This window comes from Hypanus sabinus, chromosome 2, assembly GCF_030144855.1.
Source record: "Hypanus sabinus isolate sHypSab1 chromosome 2, sHypSab1.hap1, whole genome shotgun sequence".
Classification (NCBI taxonomy): domain Eukaryota; kingdom Metazoa; phylum Chordata; class Chondrichthyes; order Myliobatiformes; family Dasyatidae; genus Hypanus; species Hypanus sabinus.
In genome coordinates, this window is record NC_082707.1 from 108603786 (window position 1) to 108621893 (window position 18108).

Consider the following 18108-nt stretch of genomic DNA (forward strand, 5'->3'; position numbering starts at 1 on the left):
ATTGAAAAGTGCAAGGCTATGTAGGAGGGAAGGGTCAGATTGATGTTAGAGTAGGTTATAATTGGCACAGCATTGTCAGTGGAAGGGCCTATACTGTGCTATAGTGTTCCATTTTCAATGAAAATGCATCACTGATTTTATGCTCAGGTTACAAATGGAAGGCTGTTCTGAAACTCCATAAAATCTTTATATAGAATATAAAAGCAAGAATATAATGCTGAGGCTTTAGAAGACACTGGTTAGACTGCACACAGATTATCATGACCAGCTTTGGGCCCCTTATTGGAGTAAAGATGTGTTCTCATTGGAGAGATTCCAGAGGAGGTTAATAAAAATTATCCCAGGATCGAAAGGGTTAATGCATTAAAAGTATTTGATGGCTCTGGGCCTGTACTCTTTGGAGCATGGAAGAACAAGGGAGGTCTTTCACTGAAACCTAACGAACAGTGGAAGACCTAAGATAGAGTGGAAGTGGATGTTTACTCCAATGGGAAGAATTTACTTATCCAGGAAGTGCTGAATCTGTGGAATTTATTGCCACAGACAGCTGTGGCCAAGTCACTGGGTATATTTAAAGCAGAAATTGACAGGTTCTCAATGAGTAAGGCAACAAAGGTCATGGGGAGAAGGCAGGCGAATGGGGTTGAAAAGGATAAAAATTAATCATGATGGAATGTCAGAAAGACTTAATGAGCCATATGCCTAATTCTGCTCATACATCTTATGGTCTCATTAACATTTCCTTATTTTGTATTCCAATTTTCTAACTTCTGTTTTAATGATCTATTTTCTATCTAAATGCCCTCTTAAGGTGAAACATGGAGATATATACAGATGGATGACTTTCTTTCGTTATGATCCAAGAAGCAAATGCCTGCATGAAGCACATCCTAAACAGCATTTCAAGTTGAAGTTTAACCATACATGAATACCACCAAATGAAACAGCATTCCTCCAGGTCCAAGGTGCAAAGCTAACACAGAACAAGGCACATAGAGCACAAATAAGATAGCAAATAGTCACACAAGAAATATATAACATAGTCCATCCATGAGTGACATATCCTGTTGATAGATAGCACATGGATGTTGCTGAGAAGAACAAGCCCTCAGCAATCCACAGATGAATGCATGCAAACCAGCTTGTCGTCCACCAAGCAAACACTGGAAGGCAGCGTCGATAGGAGGGACCTGGCCCCAATCCAATATGACACCACATCACACTGCCTCCAGCATCTCCCCTCCATGGAGGCTGCAACAGGCTACTCCACTGTTTGGGCATGGCTGCTCAATAACAATTAAATTTGCGTTACACAAATGCCAGACAATCTTCATCAATACAAGGAAGGCGTAACTACACAAGACATTCACCACTACAATTACCAGGTACCCCACCATCAACATCCTGTTGATTGCAATTAATCAAAATTTGAAATCATGAAAATACCATGGCTCCGAGAGCAGTTCAAACAATGGGTATCCCTTGTTGAATGAGACACCAGTATCTTTCCAATATCTGCAAGGAACAAGTCCAGAATGTTATGGAAATCAGTCCACTTGCCCAGCAGTGTGTAGCTACAGTAGGACTTATCAACCAAACATGACCAAGCAACTGCTTGAATAGGAGTCATGATTGGTACTGTAGTGCAATAAGTGATAGATTACCTTCTCAACCTACAACCTCTACCGAAGGGCAGCATAGGAATCTCAGATCTGTGATCTCAGGTCCTCTTCAGGACCCACACATCAACTTGGAAATATTCCACAATTCTTCACAACTGTAACATCTAAATCCTGTAATCTTTATGCCTAAAGCACTGTTAGATTATCTTCAGTAAAAGGACTATGGCATTTTCTGAGAATGGCTTAGTGCCATATGTTCAAGGCCAATGATAGATATACAAATTTGGACTATGCTTCTGACATTGCATACTATAAATCAATTAGTAAAAAGAGATAATACTCATGAAAAAACAGTTGAACATTAGTAATTAATGAATATCTAAAAGGTCAGGATAAAATAGTTGGCAAGTTAGGGTACAGGTTTCCAAGGAGAGCTGTGCCAGCAGCAGCTCATTTTAGCAGTCGATATTTCCACAAGGAAAATTCACAGGTGTTTGGTGTCATGATAACATCCTTTTCCTCAATGTCAGCAAAACAAAAGAGCGAGATTGACTTCAGGAAGGGACAGTGCACATGCTCCTATCTACACTAATGGTGTTGAGGTTGAGAGCTTCCAGTTCCTGGGAGTGACTATCACTAATAGCATCCTGGTTCAACCATGGCAGAGGTCATTGCTGAGAGAAAGCCTCTATTTTTCAGGAGGCGAAAAGACATTTGGTATACCCCCATCAACTCTTACACATTTTTAATCAATGCACCACAGAAAGCATCACAGAATACATAATGGCTTGGTATGACAAATTGCCGTGAAAGTGACAAGAAACTGTAGGGAGTTGTCGACATGACTCAGTACATCACAAAACTTAACCAAAACTGGACTCTGTTATATATTGGCTGCTTTGCTAATACAGTGAGAAATATAATATAAGACCCTAAGCACCCTGACATCCTCTTTTCTCCTTCTCCATCAAGAAGATACAAAAAACATAGAAACACATACCACAAGGTCAAGGACAACATCTAATCCACTGTTAAGACTACTGAAGAGATAAGTTGGACTACTGACCTCACAATCCACCTCAGTATTATTTTGCACCTTATTGTTTACCTGTACTGCCCTTCCTCTATATATCTACTTTATTCTGCATTCTATTATTGTTTTACCTTGTTCTATCTCAATGCCCTCTGCATTGATCTGCTCTGTATGAGCAGCATGTGAGACAGGTTTTTCCACTGTATATCTGTACATGTGACAACAACAAAACAAATCCGGTTCCAATTCCAAATGTAGGCAGCAATGGATTGAAGTGGTAATGGAGAATGTGCATATCCAAAGTTAACGTGACTACAGTCATTGCTTTGATACAAATCATATAGATCCATTTTAGCTTTTGTGAAGTGGCACTGGGGCACACTGCAGATTTACTCATTGGTATTATTTTAATCAAGAAAGCATTACTCCTTCAATAACATTATATCAAAGGCAGCAGAAATGGAAAATAAACTAGCAGCAATCAAATTTTAAATAATAGTCAAGCTTGAACAGTAAGTTCTGGGGAAAAGTTATTGGAATAGCACACATGATTCTCTAACTTCAGATTCCCCTGTGTTGCACTGTTCACGTCAACATCAAACACAACCTTGGGCAGCCTGCAAGTGTTGCTTCACATTCCAGTGCCAACATGGTATGGCCACCATGTTCACAGGACAACAGCAAAACAAACCCTGTTCCTCCCTACCACCTGCAAAAGCCCATACACAGACAGTCCTCCAACCTGATGTCTTCAGCCTCCAGTGCACTCAGACTCAGACTCTCTGGGCCTTCACCTTCCATTGTGGACTTACAGAACAGGTTTTTGGCCATAAAGCCTCGACTTCCAATCGACCTTTGGCATCAACTCAGGATTTGCCAATGATGATAAATGAAGACCCTGGACGTGGACTCTGAATTCTAGGGCTTGAACACCAATGATCGGGATCCCAAACACTACACCTCCAACTCCAATGTTGCCAAATCAGGGTCACTGTTACTTGTGCCTCCTGGCCACATGGAACTCCGATCCAGAAGATGCCGTCGACTTGCTGACCTGAAGGGTGGGGGGCCACCATCACTGGTCTGCCAGTCTGACATACAATCACGGATGTCCTTCGTCTTACATTCATGTCACTGACCTTTGAACTCTAAGCAAAGGCCTAGATTCCTAACTACCCATCTTCCTATCCCTAACACAAATCTGACACTCAACTCTCCTCTAACCTCAAAACCATCTTACGAGCCCAAGAAACAATTAATCTGAGCCATGACCTCAGAGACCACAACTCGGCATTATCTTCATCGTAAAGTCCTCAGTTTTATATACCTCAAGGGTCACCTCTCAGCCTCTGATGCTCCAAAGGAAACAGTCCCAGCTTATCTAGCTTCTCCTTCTAACTCAAGCCCTCCCACTCCCAGAAACATCCTGGTGAATCTTCTCTGCACCTTTTCCAAGTTAATCACATCCTTGCTTTTGTATGGTGACCCCCAAGTGACCACCAACTTCTTGTACATTTGCAACTCCTTTACTGAATGCCGTCAGGGGAGAACCATAGAACACTACCGCACAGTACAGGCCCTTCAGCTCTCCATGTTGTGCCGACCCATATAATTCTTTAAAAAAAGTACTAAACCCACACTACCCCATAACCCTCTATTTTTCTTTCATCCATGTGCCTGTCCGAGAGGCTCTTAAATACCCCTAATGTTTTAGCCTCCACCACCATCCCTGGCAAGTCATTCCAGCCACTCACAACCCTCTGTGTAAAAAACCTACCCCTGATGTCTCCCCTAAACTTCCCTCCCTTAATTTTGTACATATGCCCTCTGGTGTTTGTTATTGGTGCCCTGGGAAACAGGTACTGACTATCCACCCTATCTATGCCTCTCATAATCTTGTAGACCTCTATCAAGTCCCCTCTCACTCTTCTATGCTCTAAAGAGAAAAGTCCCAGGTCTGCCAACCTTGCTTCATATGACTTGTTCTCCAATCCAGGCAACATCCTGGTAAATCTCCTCTGCACCCTCTCCATAGCTTCCACATCCTTCCTATAATGAGGTGACCAGAATTGAACACAATACTCTTAAGTGCAGTCTCACCAGAGATTTGTAGAGTTGCAACATGACCTCTCTACTCTTGAACTCAATCCCCCTGTTAATGAAACCTAGCATCCCATAGGCCTTCTTAACTACCCTATCAACCTGTGCAGCGACCTTGAGGGATGTATGGATTTGAATCCCAAGGTCCCTTTGTTCATCCATACTCTTAAGTAACTGACCATTAATCCTGTACTCAGTCTTCTGGTTTGTCCTTCCAAAATGCTTCACCTCACAATTATCCAGATTGAACTCCATCTGCCATTTTTCTGCCCAACTCTGCAGCCTGTCTTGTAACTTTCAACAACCTGCAGCTCCATCCACAACCCCTCCAATCTTCGTATCATTCGCAAACTTACTCACCCATCCTTCCGCCTCTACATCCAGGTCATTTATAAAAAATCATAAATTGCAGGGGTCCCAGGACATATCCCTGCGGCACTCCATTAGTCATTACTTCATTACTTCGAAGTGACTACTTCACTAGTCCAGAAGTAGCAGGATATATTGTCAGCTGAAGCTTACTGACTGTCAAAAGGTGCAAAAGTGAAATTTCCACCATACTTTTGTTTTCTCCTTCAATGGGGATTTTATTCTTTTTCTCCTATCATTTAACATTATTTGGCCAAAAATCAATTAGACTGCAACACACACAAAATGCTGGTGGAACGCAGCAGGCCAGGCAGCATCTATAGGTATAAGTACAGTCGACGTTTCGGGCCGAGACCTTATGTCAGGACTAACTGAAAGAAGAGATAGTAAGATATTTGAAAGTGGAAGGGGGAGTGGGAGATTTGAAATGATAGGAGAAGACAGGAGGGGGAGGGATGAAGCTAAGAGCTGGGAAGTTGATTGGCAAAAGGGATACAGAGCTGGATAAGGGAGAGGATCATGGGGTTGGAGGCCTAGGGAGAAAGAAAAGGGGATGGGAGCACCAGAAGAAGATGGAGAGCAAGGAGTGATTATGAGAGGGACAGAAAGAGAAGAGAGAGAAAAAAAGGGGGAAATAATAAATAGATAAATAAATAAATAAATAAATAAATAAATAAGGAATGGGCTAAGAAGGGGAGGAGAGGGCATTAACAGAAGTTAGAGAAATCAATGTTCATGCCATCAGGTTGGAGGCTACCCGGAAGGAATATAAGGTGTTGTTCCCCCAACCTGGGTGTGGTTTCATCTTGACAGTAGATGAAGCCATGGATTGACATATCAGAATGGGAATGTGACGTGGAATTAAAATGTGTGGAATGTGTGGATCCTGCTTTCTCTGGCAGACGAGTGTAGATGTTCAGCAAAACGGTCTCCCATTTTGCTTCAGGTCTCACCAATATATAGAAGGCCACAATGGGAGCACCGGAGGCAGTATATCACACCAGTCACACAGGTCACACAGGTAAAGTGTCGCCTCACCTGGAAGGACTGTCTGGGGCCCTGAATGGTGGTGAAGGAGGAAGTGTAAGGGCAGGAGCAGCAATTGTTCCACTTACAAGATTAAGCGCCGGAAGGGAGATCAGTGGGAAGGGATGCGGGGGGGGAGGGAACGAATGGACAAGGGAGTCGCGTAGGGAACGATCCCTGCAGAAAGCAGAAAGAGAGGGGGTAGGGAAAGATGTGCTTGGTGGTGGGATCCCGTTGGAGGTGGCGGAAGTTACAGAGAATTATATGTTGGACCCAGAGGCTGGTGGGGTGGGAGGTGATGACAAGGGAAACCCTATCCCTGGTGGGGTGGCAGCAAGATGGGGTGAGAGCAGATGTGTGTGAAATGGGAGTTGCATTTGAGAGCAGAGTTGATGTCCTGAATGGTGGGGAGTCGGCTGGTGTGATATACTGCGTCCAGTGCTCCCGGTGCGGCCTTTTATATATTGGTGAGACCCGACACAGACTGGGAGACTTTCGCTGAACACCTACGCTCTGTCCGCCAGAGAAAGCAGAATCTCCCATTGGCCACACATTTTAATTCCATGTCCCATTCCCATTCTGATATGTCTATCCATGGCCTCCTCTATTGTCAAGGTGAAGCCACACTCAGGTTGGAGGAACAACACCTTATATGCCAGCTGGGTAGCCTCCAACCTGATGGCATGAACATTGACTTCCGTTCATGCCCCTCCTCCTTTTCTTACACCATCCCTTATTTATTTATCTATTTATTATTTCCCCCCTTTTTTTCTCTCTCTGTCCCTCTCACAATCACTCCTTACCTGCTCTACATCTTCCTCTGGTGCTCCCCTCCCCCTTTCTTTCTCCCTAGGCCTCCCTTCCCATGATCCTCTCCCTTCTCCAGTTCTGTATCTCTTTTGCCAATCAACTTTCCAGCTCTTAGCTTTATCCTCCCTCTCCTGTCTTCTCCTATCATTTTGGATCTCCCCCTCCCACTTTCAAATCTCTTACTATCTTTTCTTTCAGTTAGTCCTGACGAAGGATCTCAGCCCAAAACGCTGACTGTACTTCTTCCTATAGATGCTGCCTGGCCTGCTACGTTCCACCGGCATTTTGTGTGTTGCTTTAATTTCTAGCATCTGAAGATTTCATGTTTGCATTTTTAGACTGTAGGTAATCTGCCCCAACTCCACAATACTCCACATCAAATCCTACATTTATGTCTATTTGCCTATTTGCTATTTTGCTAATAGGCCTGAATGCCTATTTAGCCTACATATCCACTGGTAACTTCTTTCTCCCATCTACACATTTTCATTAACTTAGTTGAAAACTTACTTGAAAACTTTTATTGACATTTGTTCCATCATGCAATTCATAACTTACTGAAGATACAGCTAACAATTTTTTCAGTGACACATCATTATATGTAACACCAATTCCACAATCTTCTACATTACAAAGTCACTCATTTAACACTTGATGTTTGACCAAGATCAAGGTTAATAGTAACAAAGCCAAAGCTGGTTACGTTTGCAATACTAAAAATATTTTATAGAACAGCACACTATCAGTGAAACTCTACGTACAACTGCACCTCAATATTTGTTTTTCACACATATAATGTTTTATAGTATAGCACTGTTGTAAACTACAATCCAGATAGAAAGTGATTGATTCAATCCTCATTCTATTAAATACCATCTCCAAGTAACACAGTTTTGTTGTGTCTTACTAATATGACTCCATGGAAGATTCTGCTAAGGATGCCGGCATAAGGCTTCCTTTGCCTTAGCAATAAATCAGTGGAGATATGAAGTCCTAGAGTCCATGTCCTGTCTCTGCAAGATGGGGAATGCCATGCTACAATCATGGGCAAGAGGAGAAATAATGGTGCAAGAAAATTAAAACAAAACCCCACCATTGCAGCCCATTTAGCTAGCACAGATAAGATGCTACATTCGTACTCCAGCGTGCAGTGGAGTACAAAACAAACCTGAACTATTTCATGTACTTAAAGTACAAGAGTCAGCAACCATAAATCATGACAAAGTGCAACACCAAGCTAGGAGCAGCAAACTACAAAGAACATTAGTTAAGCAACATAAAAGCTAGTATTTTCTGATATTATGTGCAATTTTTAACTGTTATGTGCTGTTCAAAATGTAAATACATACAGATTTCAGTTTCTTTACAGCTTCCTCACAGATGTGCATCCCTCGAGATTCATCTACCTCCACATGGCCTAAGTACTGAAAAGGAAGAATGCAAGCTCTGATTAGTCTTAAAATACATCTCAGGTAATACAAAGTTTATGTAAAATCCTAAGAGACTCCTCATGGAATTGCTTCCCATTAAGCATTTGTAACAGATGAATCAAGGTACTTCACTATCTGCAATCTCAATAGCTATAGGTTCAGTTCAACCAACAGGGAGGAAAATCAATGAAAGCTTTTGCTCAAGATCACAAACACACACTTTGAAGCTTTGCAAAGATAATGTTGGGTTTGATTGTGAATAACCAGCTGAAAAAAGGGTAACTACTTAGTCAATCTATCGGGAGATCGTTCACATGAGTGCAACTCTGTGGCTAATGAAAGCTGTGCCCACAAAATAGAATATCACAAGAGAATGACACAACCTGAGAATGTGGAGGCAAGTACACACAACATTTAACCATTATCTGGATGTGCACTTGAATCAAGGTATAGAAGGCTACTGACCAAGTGCTGGTAAATTGAATTGGTAAAGATAACTGCTTGATGGTCATACCTGCATTCCAGATTTCAAGTTCTCATTAAATATTACAGATCCTAATTAAACTTTTCTTCACAGATAATGCTGAATATTGAGAATTTATAGTTTTAATTTCAAGTTTACAGTTCTTTGTTTTCCATGCATATTTTCCAGTCTATTTTCTGGAAAAATTTAACAAATTCTGAAAGTTCCCACATTCCCATTTACCCTTATTTCTTATAATACATTCTGAGAAAATGTCTCATCAATGCTTTTTCAAAAGCTAGGTGCAACAGATTCACTTGTACTTGTCTACGTACCCTTCTGAAGTTCACTAAAGGTTTCTGGTTATAATAATGGAACTACTGTTAGCCTATCTGGTTCATAGATTCACACAACACAGAAGGGTGCCCTGATAGCCCACTTTGATCAAGCCAACTATATTGAACCTTTATGATAATCCATTTGCCCACAGGGTCATATCTTTACAGGCATTTTCTATTCAAAAGGCTTTCAATGTTTTAATTCTACCTTTTTTTAAAAAGATAAAGATTAGCTTTATTTGTCAAATATGCATCGAAACATGCAGTGAAATGAGTTACTTGCATCAATGACCAAACTAGTCTGAATATATGCAACCCACAATTGTCGCCACACTTCTGGTACCAACATAGCATATCCACAACTTACTAACCCTAACCCGTACGTCTTCTGAAATGTGGCAGGAAACCAGAGAACCAGGAGGAAACCCACAGTCATGGGGAGAACACACTCAGCAAAATCAGTAGTGGGAACTGAACCCTGATCATACAACTGCCATTGTAAAGCATTATACTAACCACTACCAACTCCTTTGGCAACTGTTTCTAGATCACAACATTGTGGAAAAACTTACCCCTTAGATCTCCTTTAACTTTCTCCATATTCCCCTTAAACCTATGCCCTCCAGTTCTCAACTGTCCTACCTGAAGAAAGATTCCAGCAAACCTATCCATGCCCATCATAATTTTATGAACACTTATAAAGTTACCACTCAGCTTTCTACATTCCAGTAAAAACAAACTCAACCAATACAATCTCTCAATATAATAATGGCCTTCCATTCACCAACACCTTGGTGAATCTAGGGTGCCACAGTACGTAGCGGTTAGTGTGACGCTATTACAGCTCGGGACAGAGTTTGGAGTTCAATTTCGCCATCCTCTGTAAGTTGTACGTCGTACATGGGTTTCCTCTGGATTCATCCCCCAGTACAAAGTTAGCAGATTGTCCTGTGATTAGGTAAGGGTTAAACAAAGGGTTGTTGGGCAGTACGGCTCGTTGTGCCATCAATCATGTAGTGTGTTATCTAAATAAATTTCTGCTCTTTCTGTTGTGATCACAGAGGCCCCATGTACCGCCTAGGCACTAAGGGTTCAGACGACGATGATGACATATTGTGATCACACCTTTTTAGCGTAGCAACCTGAACTGTACATAATCCTCTTACTGTGGTTTAACAAATTTTTGCACAACTGCAAGATGACATCTATAAAAGTAAGCATATCAAATGCCTCTTTTCACTATTGGGAACGATGGACTTGCAGCCCAAGGTATCACAATGCATCAACACTCCCTGCCATTTCGTTGATATGTCCGAACAGAATTTGATCTCCCAAAGTGTTACCCCACTTCTATAGATTAAATTCAAACTGCCACTGTTCAGCTGATCCATGTCGCATTGGATTGTTAGACGCCCATCTTCCCTATCTATGATTTCACCGATGAAAACTTACATCACAGTACAGGCCCTTCGGCCCATGATGTTGTACCAATCTTTTAACCTACTCTAAGATCAATCTAAACATTCCCTCCTACATATCCTTGCATTTTTCCAACATCCATGTGCCTATCAAAGAGTTCCTTAAATTCCCCCTAATGCTCAATCACCATTCCTGGCAGGGCATTCAATGCATCCACCAATTTCTGTATAAACAACTAACTCTGACATTCCCTCTATTACTCCAGTTACCTTAAAATTATCAGAATCAGGTTTAATATCACCAGCATATGTCGTGAGATTTGTTAACTTTGTGGCAGCAGTATAATGCAATAGGTTTGAATAGGTTTCAAGAGATACCTTTAATGTCAGAAAAATATATACAATATACATCCTGAAACTCTTCTTCTTCACAAACATCCATGAAAACAGAAGAATGCACCAAAGAATGAATGACAGTTAAACATTGCGAAGTTCCCTCCCACGCACAAGCAGCAGCAAGGCAATGACCCCTCTACCCCCACCAGCGGAAGAAGATCAGCACCCTCCACTGACCACTCAAGTGTGCAGCAAAGTATTAATAAAGACACAGACTTGTAGTACCCCAAAGACTACTCGTTCACCCGGTCATTCAACATACCACAGGCTTTCTCCTTAATAAGGGAAAAAAAAGAGTTGTCCCTGTTTCTCAGCGAAAGGGGAGACATAAAAAACAACTCGCTGATTTACAATGTCAACAACAAGAAGCTGTTCCTGAATCACTGAGTGTGTGCCTTCAGGCTTCTTCCTCATGGTAACAATAAGAAGAGAGAATGTCCTGGGTGGTGGGGGTCTTTAATGATGGAAGTCGCTTTTCTGAGGCACTGCTCCCTAAAGAAATCTTGGATAATATGGAGGTTATGTCCCATTCTATTAGCCATTTCTGCTTTGAAAAAAAAATCTGGCTATCCACTTTATCTATACCTCTTATACATTTTGTACACCTATATCAAGTCACCTCTCACCCTCCTTCGCCCCAAAGGGAAATGCCATAGCTTACATAATCTATCATCCCAAGACATGCCCTCCAGTCCAGGCAACATCCTGATAAATTTCCTCTGCACCCTCTCTTTAAAGTTTCCACTTCCTTCCTATAATGAAGTGACCATAACTGAAAAGAATATTCATGGTGTAAAAAAGCTATAACATTATCGCACAGCTGTTGAACTCAATCTCATCTAATGACAGTTTTGAGTCATCTATGGATGTGGACCCCAAGATCCTTCTGTTTCTCCACACAGCTAAGAAACCTGCCTTCAACCCTCCATTCTGCCTTCAAATTTGACATTGCAAAGTGTATCACTTCGCACCTTTCTGGGTTGAACACCATCGAACTTTTCAGCCTAGCTCTGCATTCTATCAATGTCCTATTGCAAACTACAACAACCCTTCACACTATCCACAAATCAACCACCCTTTGCGTCGTCTGCAAACTTGCTAACCCACTTTTCCACCCTCATTCAAGTCATTCATAAAAATCACAACGAGCAGGGGTCCCCAGAACAGATGCCTGCAGATACCACTGATCACTGACCTCCAAGCAGAATATAGTCGATCTACTACTATCCTCTGTCTTCTATAGGCAAGCATATTCTGTATCTGTACAGCCAGGTTTCCCTGGATACCATGCCTCCTGACTTTCTGCATGAACCTACCATGGAGAACCTGATTAAATGCCTTACTAAAATCACTATGAACCACTGCTCCACCTTAATTAAAGTGCTCAATCATATCCTCAAAGAATTCAATCAGGTTCAGGAGGCATGATCTGCCTCTCTCTCACGCAAAGCCATACTGACTATCCTTAATTAGACTATGCTTCTCCAAATACTTGTAAATCCTGTCTTTAAGAATTTTCTCCAATAATTCGCCCACCACTGAAGAAAGACTCATTGATCTATAATTCCCAGGATTACTCCTACACCCTTCCCTGAAGAAAGGAGTAACATTACTACCCTGCAATCATCAGTGGCCAGTAAGGATGCAAAGACAACCACCAAGGGCATAGCATTCTCTTTCCTTGCTTCCTGAAATAACCCAGGATATAACCAAATTTTGCGTCATCTGTAAACTTCATAATCAGGGTACATACATCACTTACAGGTCCCACACCAATCACTGTAATACACCACTAACAGACTTCATGACAGAGAAAACAACCACATGAATATCCCATATCCTATCAACAAGCCAATTTCTGATCCAGTTTGCCAATACACCTTGGATTCCCTGTGCCTTAACTTTCTGAACCAGTCTACCGTGCAAGATGTAGTCAAGAGCCTTACTGAAGACTGCATAAACTCGTGAACTGTATACTTCAATCAATATTCTTAGTTACTGCCTTAAGAAAGTGATCAGATTTGCAACACATAACCTCCCCTACACAAAATTTGCTGACCCCTGAAGTTCTCTAGTTTTAAGTCTAAAATTAAATTGGGATAACCAATATACCTCAAAAATAGAGGGATTCCTCATCTCTGTTCTAAATCGACATTGTTCTATTCTGAGGCTGTGCTCTCTGGTCCTAGATTTCCCCACTAATGAAAATATCCTATCCACATCTGCTCCAAACAGGCCTTACAATATTTGATGAATTTCAATGAGATGCCCCCACTTCTATTCTCCAGCAAGTACAGGCTATATTTCTCACACATCAACCTTTTCATTTCTGGGTTCATTCTCTTGCTCCAATTACTCCAAGTGTGGTCAGACCAGCATTATATCCTTACTTTTATATTCTTGTTCTCTTAAAGTGAATGCTAACATCGCATCTGCCTGTCTCACTACCGACTCAACCTGCAAGTAAAGCTTCCAGGAAATCCTGTACTAGGACTCTGAAGTCCCATGCACCTCCACTTTCTGAATTCCCTGTTTATAAAATAATCTATGCCTTTATTCCTTCTTCCAAAGTGCAGGACTATACACTTCCTTACACTATATTCCATTTGCCACTTCTTCGCTCATTCCCTTAATCTAAATCCTTCTGCAGACTCCTTGCCCCTTTGCCTATCTTTGGACACAAAGCCATCAATTCTGTCTTCCAAATCACTGGCATGTAATGTGAAATGGTCCCAACACTGACCCTGAAGAAAAATACTAGTCACCAGCAGCCAACTAGGAAAGGTCCCCCTTCTTCCTAATCTTTGCCTCCTGCCAGTCAGCTAATCTTCTGTTCATGCTAATATCTTTCCTGTAATACCATAGGCTCTTGTTTAGCAACCTGTGTGGCATCTTGTCAAAGGCCTTCTAAAATTCAAGTAAATAACATCCATTGATTCTCCTTTGTCCATCCTGCTTATTATTTCCTCAAAGATTTCCAACAGATTTGTCAGAGGCAAGATCTCCCCTTAAGGAAACCATGCTGACAGTCTATTTTATCGTGCTACACTGAAACCACATCCTTAATAATGGATGATAATATCTTGCCAACTACTGAAGTCAGGCTAACTGGCCTATAATTTCCTGTCTTTTGCCTCCCCCCCCCCACCTGCCTTAAAGAGTGGAGTGACATTTATGGCTTTCCAGTCCTCTGGAACCATTACAGAATCTAGTAATTCTTGAAAGATCACTATACAAATGCCTCCACTAAGTTCTGGTAATATGGCATGGTTGGACTGATTGGCCACTCCGGGTCCAATCAAAAGTGCATTTGTTCGCCTTGTAGTTTTTTTTAAATGATCGCAAGTCACTGCTGGATGCTCAGAACATCAAGTATTTCAGGACTATCCCATCAGTCAGTTGCTCAATAACCATGGAGTTGCACTTATTGCTTATCATTCAGTTGTTGCCCAGACAGTATGAGTGATTATATTGGTCATTTTTATTGTGATCGCAAGACCCTGTTGGACAATGGTAACGTAGAATATTGCAAGTCCAGTTCACTGGCAAGACTGACGGTGGGGGAGCTGCGTTGCCTCAATTGTAGCAAGAACTAGACCTAGGCTGCAGGGTCACCTCAGATGCAAAGGCCTGTTGCAGATGCCCAAGGGAGGAGAGCTGAGACAGCATGGGAGACAGCAGAGCTCTCTGTGGGGCACACTGGAACTTGTATTGAGTTAGACCCTCCCATCAGAGCTGCTCTCAGTGTTCGCTCGTTGGAAGAAAAAGCTGAACCAGGACAATCTACAGTCAAGCCACTCAGGGACTTCAGCTATATTTTTTCTTTATGTCTGCATGTATCCTCTTTTATATTAATAGTTTACTTATTTTAATACAGGTATCCCCCACTTTACACCACTTCACTTTTACAAGAGACCTACATTAGTAACCTGTTTTCCCATTACAAAGAGGATTTTCGCTTTTACGAAAATTTTTAATGGTTTTTCACTTTACGCCATTTCAGCTTAAGAAAAGTTTCATAGGAACACTCTACCTTTGTAAGGGGGGGGGGGTGGGGAGGGCACCTGCACTTAATTTTTTCCCCTTGTTGCATTTGGTTGCTTCCCATTCCTCAACTTCCCACTATTTTTTGGGGATACTGTACAAAATACTGCTCTTCTGGTTTTATGCTGTCTTTTATTTCCCTTCTCAGCCACAATTTGCTGATCCTCTTGAACAGTGGTTCTGGAACTTTTATATGCCATGAACCTCAACCATGGCCTCTGCACTCGGGTAATCACACTCTTTCTCTCCTGACGGTAAGAGTTTGTTGCTGAGGATGAGTTGGGAGAACTCAAATCAAAGCGACACTGCAAACTGTAACATCAAAACAGTGAGAGACGCTGGTCTCCCTCTCGTTATGGCAGAAACAATATCCCTCTCCCCCTTGTTAGAAAGAGAGGGCCCGTTAAAATAGCAAAGTGTTGGGATGGTCACTGGATTCCATTGGACTCCTTGGGGGCCATGCTGTGCTTGCTTGGTAGGTAGTGGGACTGATGCTCTTTATTGAAATAAGTGGGGAGAGGGGGAGGGGAGGACTGATGCTTTTGCTGCTGCTTGTGTGTGGGCCAGGGAAAGGGGGGCTTTGTGGTTTTTAACAATTTTTCTATCATTCGTTCTTTGGGGTTTTTCTTCTGTTTCATGGATGTCTGCAGAGAGTAAGAATTTCAGGCTGTATATTGTATACATTCTCTGATATTAAATGGAACCATTGAATCATTAACCAAGGAATCCATGGATTCCAGGTTGGAAACCCTTGCTCGAGAAAGCCTCTTTTTTGGGATTAACCAATCCTGCTCCTTTCAAGTTTCTCCCAGAAACTTCAGCCATTACTGCTCTGTCGTTAACCCTGCTAGTATCCCCTTCCATCCAATTTTGACCAACTCTTCTCTTATATCTCTATAGTTCCCTTTAGTCCACTCTAATACTGATATATTTGATTTTAGATTGTCCCTCTGAAACTGCAGTGACTTCTATCATATTATAACTTCCTAAAAGTTCCTTTACCTTAAGCTCCCAAATCTAGTTCATTGAATAACCAATCTAGAATTGCCTTTTTCTTTGTGTACTCAACCAGAGGCTGCTCTAAAAAGCCATCGCATTCCTTCTGGAGAATGCTTCTGAAATGGTGTTTCAGAGCAGCACCAACCTGTTTATTCTAATCTACTTGCAGGCCATCGTAACATTGCCTTTTTTACATGCCTTTTCTATAGCCAGTTGTAATTTTTACCCCACATCCTACTGTTTAGAGGCCTGTATATAACTCCCCATCAGGGTCTTTTTACATTTGCAGTTCATTGACTCAAGGACTGAACATCTTCTGATCCTATGTCACTTAAGGATTTTTTTTTAAAACAGCAGAGCTACCCCACCTGCCTGCAAAGCAATGCAGCAAAATATTCAATAACATCCTGAAGAGAAGAAGCACCACATAGTTACTTCTGAAATTCTGATATTTTGCTGGTTCTATAAAAGTCTTTTTTAAACCAAATACAAACAAAATCATTGAATTTAGTTAAATAAAAGTTCAGACAAGACCTCACCTTAACTTGGAAACTACATTTGCCACCACGGACTGCTTCTTCATCCGTCTGCCACTGGTGCGGACGGCTTGATTCAGGAACATATACATCTTTCTTGCGCCTAAAACTCTGTCGCAACTTGTTCATTTTTAACCACCAACTTCCTGAAACACAAGTGTAAAAATTTGCATATTATGTGGAAACCATAGAAAGGGTGCAGAGGAAATTTGCAAGGATGTTGTCTGGATTGGGGAGCATGCTTTATGAGAATAGGTTGAGTGAACTTGGCCTTTTCTCCTTGGAGCGATGGAGTATGAGAGGTGACCTGATAGAGGTTTACAAGATGATGAGAGGCATTGATCGTGTGGATAGTCAGAGGCTTTTTCCCAGAGCTGAAACGGTTGCCACAAGAGTACACAGGTTTAAGGTGCTGGGAAGTAGGTACAGAGGAGACTTCAGGGGTAAGTTGTTTGTTTTTTTTTACGCAGAGAGTGGTGAGCGCGTGGAATGGGCTGTCGGCAACGATGGTGGAAGCCAATACAATAGGGTCTTTTAAGAGAGTTTTGGATAGGTACATGGAGCTCAGTAAAATAGAGGGCTAAAGGTAAGCTTAGTAATTTCTATGGTAGGGACATGTTCGGCACAACTTTGTGGGCCAAAGGGCCTGTGTTGTGCTGTAGGCTTTCTATGTTTCAACGTTCCTATTAAGTTTGACCCACTGAAAGTAGTGTTATTCCTTTTTTGTAAAAGCAGTAATTATTTCTCCAGCACAAATAATTAAATTAGCAAACTAAAATCAGAATCAGATTACCATTGATTTAAATGACAGGAAACAAGTCAATTACACTAATGAATTCAAATTAGCAAAATGACTGTACCAATTATTCATCTAATCTTCAACACTAATTCTGATGTATTTACACATATGAAAATCCAATGCAACTCCAGATTAAATAGCGAAGTTGCAATCACAGCAAATTGCTTTAGCTGTTGCATATACAATATTCTCTGGTTAATTGGGGCAGCTGATCATTTAGGACAACGCTTAAAGAAACAAACTAATCGAGAAAATATCTAGGATACCCTTTATTTATTTGGGACAGTGTGCTGCTTAATTGAGACAGGAGACTCTTGCTGAATAGTTTCTAACTAGCAACAGTCAGGTGCAATTGTGTGACCGTTAACACTACACTGTGCTTACAGCGAAGGATTTTAAAACAGCGTCAATTGTGTGTGTGTGTGTTATGTTATCCATTCCCATCAACGGATGCCGATTCAGGAAAGTACATCTGAACTTGAGTTAGTGAACAGACAGGATGCCAGGAAATTTATTGTTGGATTACGATGCCATTCATGCTGGAAGGCAATAAGGCAGTCCATTAGCTGCACTAGATGGCTACGCTGATTTTGTTCATTAACAATCAAAAGAACATGGTAGCATACACTGGATGAATTACTCTGTTGAAAACTATTAGGAACTAATACAGTTTTATAGTGCTATAGTAATATTAGTAATGTTTTAATTGGTTCTGGATTTCATTT

General features: G+C 41.4%; 1 protein-coding gene across 8 annotated transcripts in view; it reads right to left on the reverse strand.

The window, feature by feature from the left end:
- The window catches only part of numb (NUMB endocytic adaptor protein), a 279062-nt gene that overhangs the window by 155145 nt on the left and 105809 nt on the right, over positions 1–18108 (reverse strand). For all 8 annotated transcript variants that reach the window (XM_059951811.1, XM_059951802.1, XM_059951794.1 and 5 more), the window contains 2 exons: positions 16588–16730; positions 8310–8384 (listed from right to left, as the gene is read on the reverse strand). In XM_059951811.1, coding sequence (XP_059807794.1) covers positions 8310–8384; positions 16588–16713 — 201 coding nt within the window. In that variant the 5' untranslated portion in view covers positions 16714–16730. The remainder of the gene's footprint in view (positions 1–8309; positions 8385–16587; positions 16731–18108) is intronic.